Genomic DNA, 13,344 nt, shown 5'->3' with positions numbered 1-13,344 from the left:
TTTCGTATTTAGACATGTCAAAAATGTCATTTTTGTAATGTTTATTAGGCGTAAATCATCTCCTAAAAAGCGTACATTATTAAGATCATTTGACAGAACATAATCTCATTTAAATTCATGTCAAGATTAAATATTTGACATTAAAAAGTGTGTTAGAAAAACTATATATGGTTTCTTTTATAAATAGGCCCACACTATAAAAGCTTGTTAAACAAAATTTTCAAATCTCTTTATATGTCAAAACTTACACAGCTAATTAAAATTGCTTGCAAAATCCATAATGTTCAAGTAATGGCAATGAGAAGAAAATGAGAAAGACCTCTATATTATTTATCATCTCACCAATGACACAATTGCAGTCCTATTTAACAGTAACAACTACACAACTATATTGTTGAATGTTAGTATTAACAATACAAAAGCTAATCAAGAAGTTCAAGAAATGGGCCGATGAGGATCTTCTTTTTCTTCATTTTCTTCTATCTATCATCTCCCAGTCTTGCTCTCCCCGTGCCTGGACCTTCTCGGTGCCTCATCTCCGCTTTCACTCTCGACCTCCTTATGCCGCCCTTTTCCTCTACCCTGATACCTTTGTTTTTGTTGTTCCTTCTCTACTTCTAGATCCTTCATGAGTACTTGATTTGAACCGCCGCCACTTTGAATCTTCTGGTCCTTTCTAGCCACACGAGGGAATGTAGATTGTTGCATCCCAATTGGTCCTCGATCACCACCTCTAGGACCCATGAAAGGACCACGTCCAGGACCCATAATCAATCCCATTCCACCAACTTGAGGACCGAAAAAAGGAGGAAAAGAACTAGGACCAAAAGGAGGAAAAGAACGTGGACCAAACATGTCTGGGATTGGTGTCATTCCACCACCATACGGGAGTATAGGTGGGAAAACTCCTGGCATTCCTGGATAATAAGGTGGCGGTCTCATGCCATGTCCTCCCATGATATTAGGAAGTGGGGCCCACATCATTCCTCCTCTTCCTATTCCTACTCCTCTACCTACTCCAAAGGATGCATAGCTTTCATCTTCTTCCTCCTCACTTTCTTCCTCCTCTTCATCTTCTTCCTCCTCGTTATCCTCAAAGGTAACTATGTTTGGGTTCTCATTCTCCAAATTTACTCCCTTCGCTTTTTCTTCCTCTCTCCTTGCTTCTGCTGCAACAGAGATCGCCTGACAAAAATGCAGCAAACAAAGATTTCATCATCCAGACAATTTTACAACAATTAATGATGCATCATCTTTCAATTCTAAGTTCTAACTCAACAAACAACTCTACACGATATAAGAAAATGGGAAATGGTATTAAGAGTTGCTTTCCAGCCTTTCATTTCTGGTATTGGTATCAAAAGTAGCCACATTTAGAAAAACTTTTAATTGTATCCTGATCCAGATCTAGATGAGAAACATTCAATAATTTCAATATGTATGACTAAGAGCTTGTTTAATGTATTTTTTTTTTAAAATAAGATTTTTGGGAAAAGAACTTCTTTCATGAAAAAATGGATTATTTAAGTTAAAATGACTAAAATATAATTTTATTTAATATTTTAAAATGTTATAAAAGTAAAGTAAAGGGTATTTAAGTTATGATTGGAATGATGAAGTAATTCATTATGGAATCAAAATAACACTTTCATCAAACAATGCTAAGAGTTTCCAAACATAATCTCCTTCAAAATCCTTTTTTTTTTATCTAGGTATTTCTAAATGGGCTCAATATTGCCAGCTCCTGGATGACTGTTTTTGAGAAACTGTAATTTGTCAGAAAGGATAACAACTGAACTGGAAAATAGTAATAAGCTAGAGCATTCAGCATGATCTGTATTACACTAAAAGCAGAAGAGAGGAACATGATTCATGCCATAGAGCTTATTTGATGTGGATTAATTCCAAATAATCCAGTATCCCATCAAACATCACTTTTTCAATTCCATCAACTAAAATATTCTAATTTATAACATTCTGATATATTAAATATTAAGGATATTTCATAATTTTTCATCAAACAAGTTGTTTCCCTAAACAAACCACTTTTACATCAAACAAGTTTTTCCTCAAATAATCCAAGATCAAACAAGCTCTTAAATGTAAGCAAAGAAACAGAAAAATAGTTACCATTAGTTCACTGTCTCGTTCAAGATAAAGTAGCGATGCAAGCTGCTCTCCAACACAAGGCTCTAGCTCCTGGCAATCCCTGCTAATCTGCACTTATAAATATGACAGAAACAACAATAATTGCACATTAACTCCTTTAATGCAGATTCCACTTAATAACAAAATGACAAGAAATGCTAAACGCAATCAATAAATGCAAATATGGAAATTGTTAGTTTCTTGTAAAGTGCGAGACTCTAAGCTACATTCATTTCAGATACCTTTTTGAAATTGAATTATGCCTAGACCCTTATGAATACTCCAACATGCTTCATGAGTCAAATAGTTTCAGAGTGCTATGAAAAGCTCATATTATATAGCACACAAATGTTTCATCCCTAAAATCTCTAGACCTTTCTATCATATAGTAAAACACGCAAACTTCCATGCTCTCACTGATCTTCACTTCATGAATCAGGAATGCTCTCTCACCATCATGACCTCTCACTTCAACTTAAGGCGTTCTTAGTGGGAATCGAACCCGAGGCCTTTGATCTATTGGGCAAGACTCTTGCCACTTCAACTACCCTATTGAAAACTTTACACCTCTTATGCTTTAGTGGAATAAGAGCATTTGATGAATTAAGTAACAGTTCAGGTGTCTTTTAGAAGGGATTAACCATCATCCAGATTTTTTTTGTAGGTTTTTTTGCTTTACGAGACCTATAATCCTATTCCAATAAATAGAAATATAAGTGTTCAATCTAGGTAACATGGGCTCCTAATATTCATAGTAACCAATGAAAACTTAGATTCTTCTGCATGTTCTGGCAAAGTATAACTATCATTATGTCTCATTTATGACCTATACTACAAAAGAAGAGATGTATTATATTTCCACTTATGAGAAACAAAAATGATTAGTAAAAAAACTCGATGAGAAACAAAAACAATCAGAAAATAATTATGAGAAATTGAATGAAAAACTCAAAATGGCACCAAATTCAGGAGGGAACTTTATATTAAAGAAGTTGAAGATACCAATTGCGTGACAAGGTCTTAGAATGTACCTTCACAGGTAAGTTCTCATTATATGGGTTCTTCAAATGCCTGGTATTCTGAAAGGATAGCTCACATAACTGCATGTAAAATAAGTAAATTAGAACCACATTAGAAGGATTTGATATATCTAAAGCTTAGTAAATAAGTAAATTAGAATCACGTTAGAAGGATTTGATATATCTAAAGCCTAGTAGTACTAGGATGAATTTGCCAATTGTTCTTAAGGTTAATTTTTACATCATTTGTAGTCAAAATGAAACACAAGAAGCAAAGGATATGATTAGAAACAAAAGCACAAAAGTCAAGTCAATTGGTGGATAATGGTTTGGTCCACTAAAATTATCCCTAGGCATTAGTTTATCCTTTTGCTTGCATTTCATAATAAACGGATGAATAGAGATAGATTGAGAAAGTTTATGAATATTTCAGATGTTACTTGTCCAATCTGTCAAGGCATGGATGAAACCTGAACCATCTCCTTTGTGATTGTCCATTCTCTTTGTTTTTTGAGGAATTAATGTAGAACTTGCATGACACCCCACAACCATGGTCCCCACTTAAACTCAAAAGTCAAAACGCATCCAGATGGAATCGAATCCGTGACCTTTTGGTCTCTTAAGCCGACTTTTACTACTAGGCTACCTTGGTGGGGGTATTGTTCATTCTCTTTTATCATATGTCATCGGGTCATTGCGTGTATGACCACAGGATTGTAATGAAATTAAAGAACGGTTTATTAAAAAGACTAAAACTAAAGAGTTTCTTCTCTTATATCTTCAAATGTTTATTTGAGGCCATGCTATATGAGATTTGCTGAGAAATAAATGCTCTTGTTCTCATGAATACAAAGAAGTAAAGATAAAACGTGGATGAATATTAACCAAATTGGTTTGAAACTCGTCCATACGTGGAAAGGTGTTCCAATTACGTTTCAAACTGGCTCCTTTGCAAGCAAAATGAGGGGTTGGTGTTTGTTTGGTGATTCAAAAAAACAATGTTTTCTTGAATTGTTGTTTGTTTTGATGTTTGAAAATGACTTGTGTTTTCAATTTCTTTACTTTGTCGTGTAAAGACTTGATTTATTTTTATTTTATTAAAATGGTTCGCCACCCAAAAGGAAAAAAGATGGGCATTGAGAAAAAATAGCCATATACATATATGGAAGACAATACCAAAGTTATAGGGAGTGGCTCAAATTTGAAATGGAGTTTTTTTGAGTTTTGATTATTTTTTAAAATGATATAATGGCAAGTTAGTTAGTTTTAGAATAATTAGGGGCTTAATCTTTCATTGTTTATTAGTGTATTAAATTTAATACCTCTTTACCTTGAATTATGGACAAAGGTTAGAGATGACAATAGGATTTCGTTTCATTTTTATTTCAATATTAATAGAGTGAAAATTTTCAATAATAAAAAAAAAGTTAAAAGGCTTTATCTGTTAAATGAATTGAAAGAAAGATGTTGAAAATAACAAAAAAGTTTGTTGGTTTTCCAAAAACATTAATTGATATCATCAAAATAGAAGTGCATTATAATTACATGAGGTAATATGTTTTGATCATTGTTAAATTTGAATTTTAAAAATTAATAAAAAGAGTTATTAACTTATTGTTGATGAGTTTGAAATAGTGATCCTATATTATTTAGCCTAGTGTATGATTTAAGACTAATAGCATTATAAATATATATTACTTTTTTAAAATGTTAAAGTTTGTATTAATAAAGTTGTCCGGATTGTGACTTCTAATAAAATAATCATGTCTCCAAAGTCTTCAACACAACACATGACAACGTTCATTAACAACTTAAACATCAAACCACATTTGGTTGGTAAAATAAAAGAAATTAGTACTTCACATAGTAAGAAGAAACACGTTAGAGCACATGTAAGAGTCAAAAATATTAAAGTGGACCTGGAACTAGAGATTGAACTATTAGAAGTTTCACAAAGTTAGAGAACAAAATGTACTAATGGGTTATAATATGAATTTATTTATATATCTAAAAATTATAACACAATTACATGTGCACAGGTACTCATAAGTTATTATTTTTATTTTCTTGCTAGGGGATGGAGGGGTGGGATTTGAGCACACGTACTCACAAGTGTTATTTATATTTCTTTGGTAGGGAAGCAAGTGGGATTTGAGAATGAAAATGCCAAAGACACGTTGAGATTTTGTAAAAAATTTGAAAGTTCAAAGGATAATTCCAGGTGCTAATTTTTCGACAATGATCTCAGAGTCATAATGTTGTCCATTTGGAGGTTTAATGTTGTTTTCAAAGTGTTATATGAAGAGGTAAAATTAAATCACAAATAGTTGTGTTTGACTGATATGATTAACTAATAACTTATTATTAAAATGACATACATGAGGGTTGATGTGGGTGAATGAGTTCGTTCTACTTTTCGAGAATATTGAGTTTTCTTCTGAAAATATTGAATCCCGCTTATTTATTATTTTACCACAATGGGTTTATATCCGGTTAAGGGCCTGAGTTCGAACCCGTCAGGCGACAAGTTCTGCGTCTGGTTAAATGGTTAAGTGTGTTTGCGGGCTACATACTTAATCCGTTGCCACACTTTTTTGTCTTATTTGTTTTTTACAGTTGGAGATGGGCGTGAGCCGTGAGGACCTTTTACTCAATTTTGGTTAACTTAATTTATCAAGGACTCTTTATTAAGTTTTCAAAGAAGTCTTCTAAATCGAATGTTTTCAGCCTAATCTCCAACTATGTTAGGCAAAACATATAGATGAATAAAGAAAAGGTCGGCAAAACATGTAAGCATCAAAGGCAGCAAGATAAAATTCAAAAAGATATTTCACATAGATGCACCATCATGGAATTCATATGCTGTTATGGAGGAGATACATTAGTAAATGCAGGACTACTATATTAAGATTTCAGAAAATTCCAATAGCTAACAAACTATAAATAATACTAAGATGTACCTTTAACCATTTCAAAGAGAAGTTTCTCCCGTAGTTTGGAGTTCCTTGTGCAGACTTCCAGTTCCCTCCTCCAACAAATCCACCAATTCTGGAAGTCATTTTTGCACAGCCCTGGGGCAAGGAAGGCATTTCAAGTTAAAAGATTTCTTTTGAGGAGGAAGGTGATGCCAAATGCAACAGAATGAAACTTGGTAAAACTGCATTGATTTATGCTCCTAACTTACACTCAGAGAGCACGATATAAAGCTAAAAGCTACCTGAAAATTTTGAGTTCGGTTCACTGAAAAAATCAGAATTACATTCTCAACAGAATCAAAAGCTTCATTCAGTTTTTCCTCATTGCTTCTTTGAGTTGCCCATACTCCTTGTTGTACAGATAATTCCAAATTTTCACGGTTGCAACTTTTGACTATAAAGTACCTATAAAGTTTACAAATAGAAATAGTAGGGTCCGGGACTAAGAATCAAATTTGAGACACTATAAGAAATACACAACATGAAGCATGTCCATCACCATAGTTGTTGGAAACGGCCAATCTAATATGTATTGAGCACTTAGTGCCTATTCCTTAGCTTCTGATAGTGTGGCCCATAGCAGTAGTGTAACAGAAGTAATGTCTGTATTGACATCATAATGGAGAGTAATAGGTGGATGAAAGAGTTATGGAAATAACCAAGTATTAGGAATGTATTATATATACTAGCACTCCCCATCTCACAAACAAGCAGCAACCAACACCACAACATTGTAACCAAAATGCTATTTTGAGTCGCAATCAGTAAGTGTACATAACGCCAAGAGAAATAAAAAGAATGTTAGCTACCCACTGAACACGTAATTCTTGCACTCAAAAATTAAAATTCAGGTTGCAGTCTAAGGTGTCCAAAAGGAGATGAGCATGGTGCAAGCTCTCTCTACCTAATCCTTTATGTTCAACAACATGTGTTCATAAGCAAATGCAGGATACATTAGAGACATATGGCATGACAATGCTTTGGGTGAAAGATATCTACAGTTGTCTTTGAGATAGTTGTCGGGTTTACAGTTTACCCCTAAAAAAGCTCAATTTAGTAATTTGAAGATGATATTAATCTAACTTTTAAGATATTTTATTAGCTTATTGTCTTTTTATTTGTCTTAAACTCTAGGGCCTTTTTTGATGAAGGGTTATTTGGATTTAATCCTAATAATCCATTATCATCAATCAATCATCAACTTAAATACTAAAATTCACTTACTTTAATTTATAACATTTTAAAATATTAAATACAAAAGATATTTTAGTCATTCAACTCAAATAACCTCAAATAATCCATTCTTTCACCAAAAAGGTTTTAATTTTTTTTACAAATTATCGGATTATTTCAAACAAAAATGAAAAAAGAGATACCAAACAAGAGGATTTTTTGGGAAGTTACAGACCATTTTAAAATTGTATGAAATTCTAAGTGGCACAACAAGAATACAAAATGCATTGCAATAGCATATGCATGTCAAAAGAAGGCTATACATGGACAAGCAAAAACATCTCAAAGGTCGTCATCATAGAGAGAAAGAAGTGTAAAATTTGCTTTTTCCAATATTTTTAGAAACAAATAGATCAACAAGCCTAACGTATTACCTGGAAAAGAAACAATCATCCAATCTACCCTAGTTAACTGCGTTAGTTGAAGGAAATTCCCTCATCTCTTATTTTGAACCTTACAACAGAGGACCAATCTATCAAGGTATGATTTTTGTCTCTTCTTATTCTCCCAAACTTTTGTTGTTTCTTTCAAACCAAGCTTCATGGAAACAAAGGTACACATGAAAATAATTTGTACTTTAGACTTCCTCTAACCTAGTCTTGAATTCTAGATTATATTGTATGTCTCTTTTGTTATCATCTAGCCTATCAGTGAAATCTATTTTACATTTTAATATGGTATCAAAGATCTAGGCTACCAATGCAGGTTCCATCTAAGTTCATTTCTCACGATTTGATGCTTAATATGACTCCTTGTTTCAAGAGAGAAATTATCATATTGGTGTTAGAATATCCTAGGTACTGCTCCGATCTCTTTGTTTGGCTATGATAGAGGATGTTGCCCTATACCTAATTATTGTTTATGAGTAAATCTATAAATAGACCATCTCAAGTTGTAGTGGTGATGAAGACTAAATGCTACTAGATACATGTCTCATACAAGTTCCTGTTAGATTTAAAGTTGTTGAAGATAACTAATAAGCAACCAATTGAAATATGAATAAATGAAAATTCTGTCAGAAACACTAATAATATTTAAACTTCCAAGTGCTCGGAAAAACAAATACAACCTGCAAGTGCTTTCAGGAGTTAAAGTTACAGACAGTTCTTCAGAAGATTATTTCCAACAAAAACTTAAGAATATATAAGGAAATTTACAGACATCAGGAGGAAGAAGCCAGAAGATCTATAAGTTTCGAAAGTTGCAAAAAATGTGTTAGCACAAGTGACAAGTGGCATGCATTTCAGTCAGTATTGTAGCAAACATAAAAGAATCAACTTATGTACAACTCAAAATGATTGGAATCACCTGACAAGGATAAAATAACCTATTAAACTGTCATCAACTAGGAGGTATGCACCTATCTCATTTAAAAGTTATACTATATTTGCCCTCCTCATACAAGCACAATCTGTCTGAATTATTCAGGCATGCTTGACTAGAGTGAAGATTGAATTCTCCTTTAAATGGAAAAGGTTAAAATGAAAAGGGCAGAAGCATGAACTTCAGCCTCTTCATTCTCACACAGTTAGCCACTTCATTTTCAGAAGCCTATGGTACAAATAAAAGGTAAAAACTATAACATCAATCTCACTTCATGGAAAAATACAATTCACATGTAAGATATTTATGGCTTTAATGTATACGCAATGTTAAAAACATTTACAGTGTTAAAAGCAACAGGTAACAGAAAAGGAAAAAAAGTTAGGATGTGTAATCAAGTATGAGTAGTACAATTTAATGGTAATATCACTATACTTAATACTGCAGGAATCATATAGCTATTACAGCTGAGTTACAAGAATACATTCTCGGAAAAGGAAAACTGAACCATTAATCTAAGATTCTAAATAAATAATCCATCACCTATTTTAGACCTTAGTTCTCTGAACACACCTAGATATGCCTTGAGGTAATGGTGCCCCTGTTGTACTCCCTTGATTTTGTTGCCCATTGGAAATATTATGTGAAGGAGTTGGTTGTTGGGAATAATGCACTTGCTGCTGTTGCAAATATGGGGCCTCTACCATGGGTCTTACAGGCATGCCTTGACTCATAGCATTTTGGCCAGGTGGCATATTAGACTTTTCTAGAAGTTGAGGGTAATTTCCATTCGGGTTCTGGAAAAACCTATTTGATGCACCCCCATAATTGTGTGATCCTGGACGCTGAATTTTCTGGAGAACTTCTTCTACTGGAGGTGGTGGACCAGGCAACTTTGCATGCCTATATCGACAATTGGGACCATTTGGACAGAATCCCATCTTGTACCTGAAATAAGGCTACCACAATTATTAGCACTCCAATTCGTAATTGGTAGACTTCTTAGGTTGACCAAAATGAAGTTATGTTGTGATTTTCCATCTTACAAGAAATGCATGATAGAAATCATGTGAACAATTATTGGATCTTAAAAATAATTTGTTAAAAGGACAGAAAAAATAACACAACTCAAATAACCAAACCCATTCCGAGCATACAAAGGAAAAATAAATATATAAAACAAACTATGAGCATGATCACAAACCATAGTAGAATGAGTTGGATCCTAGACTATTTGGTGTGTATAATAAGGATGATTCCTTATTGTGAGCTCTTAGGCTTATAAATGACTTCAAGGTATGTGTTACAAGCGGAAAAACGAACAAAATATATCAAAAGTATTATCTTAACTCTGGTTGAGCGGAATTACTGGAAGCTTGCACAATTTCTAGGAAGCAAGGCTGGATCACCATTATAAAATGCATCAGGAATCATAGGCCACTATGTTTGGATGTGGATAATTGGACTTAGAATTATAATTCCAATTCTTATGTTAAGAGAAATCATAAAATTTCAATTTTGAAGAAGGAACGATGAATTGTAGTGTAAGACTATTTTGTTTGCCTCTGTCCGTCTGTCGCTTAACTTGATGTTTATTGCCCTTCGATTATTTGTAGCATTTTACTCTCAATTTCCTCAAATCTTTTGCTCCAAAATTGACGTTCATCGGTTAACAAGTACACCATCATTTTTCTGTCCACTAATACTTCTTCCATCTCATTCCAAAAAGGGTCTTTTTAAAAAGGAAAAAAGAAAGTTATCAAGAACAATACAAATTTTCTTGTCTATGTTTTGCCGCTTCTTGAATCAATTTTGGAATTTCTTGAAAGACTGTTTATGAAAATATCATCGGTTCAGTTTGCAGGAGTAGTGTTATTATCTGAAATTTTACACTAGCACCTCATGAGTTCAGATTCCCTACACAGTGCTCCATTATTGACCTAATCACACGATAAACAGAAAAGAATTGTATTCATTAACAACCCTAATCAAGCAAAAATCTGACATAAATTTAGCTACACAACATTGTAGTTTGACCAATCTTCTGCATAACAGTGGGAAATTATAACCAGGAAGCTAAAAGGAATCATTCACAAAAATTCAGACTCAGGGAATGCTATAACAAACTACACATTTCATCATTTACGGTTAAGAAATTCAAGATTTAACTTCAGTCAAGAGCTCAAGTATAATACTAATTGAAATTGAAAGAGGGTGAGGGAGAGATATCGAAGCATACATGTTACATTCATTGATATCTTCATTTGCATGTTTATATGAGCAATCTTGCTCGTGGCACTCTCCATATATTCGAAAGAACCGGCAAACGGGCATCCTGGACTTGACATACTGGTGAAGAAAACCGCAGGCTTCACCCTTCATACAGAGTCCCCGTAGCCAATGCCGGCATACTGTCTGCCGGTAGCTTCTCCGTACTCCGACATTGATAGACTGAAATTCTGCCGCGGGGACTGGAGCGGCGGTGATCAAACCCACAGATGACACTTTGTCTTCTGCTTGGACGACGGGCACCGTGGCAGAGGAGACGAATGGACCAACATCAAGACTACCCTCGAAGTCAAAACTCAGGTTTTCTTCTTCATCCATCTCTTTGGTAATGCCCTTTTTGAGTCTTAGGATAATATGATCGTATGCAAAGAGGGGCTTCTACAAGAGCTGATAGAACAGGGAGAAGCAGAGAAGAAAGTGTTTTATTTATGTAGAGAACAAGTAAAGGAAAGAGAAAAATTGATGCAAGATGATGAGTTCGGATACTAGAATAGTATGTCTGAACATTCATAAGATAATTGATTCATAAGTTTACAAAGAATAGTATGTCTTGATTTTGTTTGAACATTCATAAGATAATTGATTCATAAGTTTAATTGCTAGCTAATGCTTTTAGAAAAAAAAAACAGTTGGCTTTTGTGAAGATGAGTTTGCGACCATAATTTCCCTTTTTTGAATTCACATCACGAGGGTTGTTGTTACCATTCTCAATTACTCAATTGTGGAATGATTGGTTGAAGGTATACGCGTTTATTTTCTCTCGTGCTTATTCCGTTTAAGAAAAGTGTTTCTTTTATGGAAGGTTTTCTATTCGAATGTTCCGTCTTTAAGTGTGGTTTGTGCAATCTGAAATTAATCGGTCTCATACCTTATATATCCTTTTGAGTTTTCCGTCCGAGAAGGAAACACAATGAAGGACTTTAATGGTAAATTCGACATGTGCACTGTTTTTAAGAAAACTTTTCTATTGAAGTTGTGTTATAGAACATTAACTTATATTCCTCTTTAATCTTATAAAAAGTAGACAAAAACTATTTTTCAAAAGTTGTCATGTCTTAGATATGAGAAATCGAAATAAAGTTCTATAGCATAGATTTTTTTAATTGACTCGTACATGTTTTATATTAGTACATACTGAGACGTAATAAATTAATTGACTTCGAGCGTCGCCACTTTAATTACTTCGCAAAGAAAATAAAGAAAAGAAAATCAGATATTTATTTTAAAGTGTTTGGTGCTTGTTTACGCATAGGGATGACAATGGGTACCCGTATACCCGATACCCGTGGGTACCTGATGGTCGGGTTCGGGTATTTTAAATCGGAGTCGGAGATGGGGAGTGAAAATGATTACCCGATCGGGTTCGGGGTTGGGGATATGCAAAACCCAAACCCGATACCCGAGATAATAATATGAAATATATATATTAAAAATTAAAATAACTTTTCAAATTTCAATCAATACCATCATTACAAGTTTATATTAAATATATTAATTAATTAGTTATACCAACAACCAACCACCCACTCTACCACGCCATCATTAATTTAATTTATATTCCTCATGACTCTTAATCTTTTATTTATTTAATAGCAAAATAGTTTCTTTTCTATTCACTTCTTATTTTTAAGATTAACATTTCTTATGTTTCTTTTGTTTCAATATTTTTTCTAATTTTTGTTGAACTTCTCTCTAATTCTTGTTGAAGTTTATGTATATTATTCAACTTCTACAATATAACTATACAAGTAAGTAATATTTTCATATGTATTTTTAATATTTAGTATTTAATATATTTAGAAAATAATAAATAAAAATTCATATTTTAATCGGGTAATGGGGTACCCGACAAATCGGGGATAGGATACAAATAGATATACCCGTCGGGTTCGGGGTCGGGGATGGCTAATAAAATAAAAATCGGATTCGGGGATGGGTACTTTACTACCCGGCGGGTAAGGTACCCGTTGTCATCCCTATTTACGCATTAAGAACGGGTCTATGGCGTTATTTCATATGCGCATGTCCTGATAGATAGTCTCTACTCGAACGTAATTGGCCATTGATTATTTGATAGGATTGTTACATATGCATTCTGAGTTCAAAACTCTTTTACTCTTATGATTATTCTATCTTGTGTCTAATCCAAGGGGCTAACCTTATTACTTGAGATGACTCTAAGTGTCCATTAGGTTTTAGACAAGGTTGAGATAAAGAGGCACGAATGCGTCCCGATCACACAAAAAACACATATGTGAAGTGAAATATTTACAAGTTGTTTGCTTAGGATTCATACTATGGATTCGTGTAGAAAACGAGTCCACAAATGTTGGAAAATTCACATTGAGAATTTTGAG

General features: G+C 33.7%; 1 protein-coding gene across 1 annotated transcript; it reads right to left on the bottom strand.

Annotated features, from left to right (window-relative positions):
- Positions 1 to 298: 298 nt before the first annotated feature.
- LOC124936941 (30-kDa cleavage and polyadenylation specificity factor 30-like) lies at positions 299 to 11,351 on the bottom strand. Its single transcript, XM_047477469.1, has 7 exons — positions 10,938 to 11,351; positions 9,272 to 9,646; positions 6,385 to 6,547; positions 6,128 to 6,238; positions 3,180 to 3,248; positions 2,131 to 2,217; positions 299 to 1,185 (listed from the first exon to the last, which is right to left on the bottom strand). Exons 1-7 carry the CDS (start codon positions 11,303 to 11,305, stop codon positions 487 to 489), a joined length of 1,872 nt encoding a protein of 623 aa, XP_047333425.1. The 5' UTR covers positions 11,306 to 11,351; the 3' UTR covers positions 299 to 486.
- Between the last annotated feature and the right edge of the window lie 1,993 nt (positions 11,352 to 13,344).

The sequence above is a fragment of the Impatiens glandulifera genome, chromosome 4 (genome assembly GCF_907164915.1).
Source record: "Impatiens glandulifera chromosome 4, dImpGla2.1, whole genome shotgun sequence".
NCBI classification, from domain to species: domain Eukaryota; kingdom Viridiplantae; phylum Streptophyta; class Magnoliopsida; order Ericales; family Balsaminaceae; genus Impatiens; species Impatiens glandulifera.
This window is presented reverse-complemented; position numbering and strand designations above follow the sequence as displayed.

Bases quoted from the DNA above. Each gene is read 5' to 3' on its own strand.
- LOC124936941 (XM_047477469.1), bottom strand. From the start codon at position 11,305: ATGGATGAAGAAGAAAACCTGAGTTTTGACTTCGAGGGTAGTCTTGAT. The intron at 6,548-9,271 runs GTGTGTTCAGAG...TAAACTTTATAG, and splicing joins TTACCTCAAGGCATATCTAG to GTACTTTATAGTCAAAAGTT. The intron at 3,249-6,127 runs GTACATCTTAGT...TTTTACATGCAG, and splicing joins TCTCTTTGAAATGGTTAAAG to TTATGTGAGCTATCCTTTCA.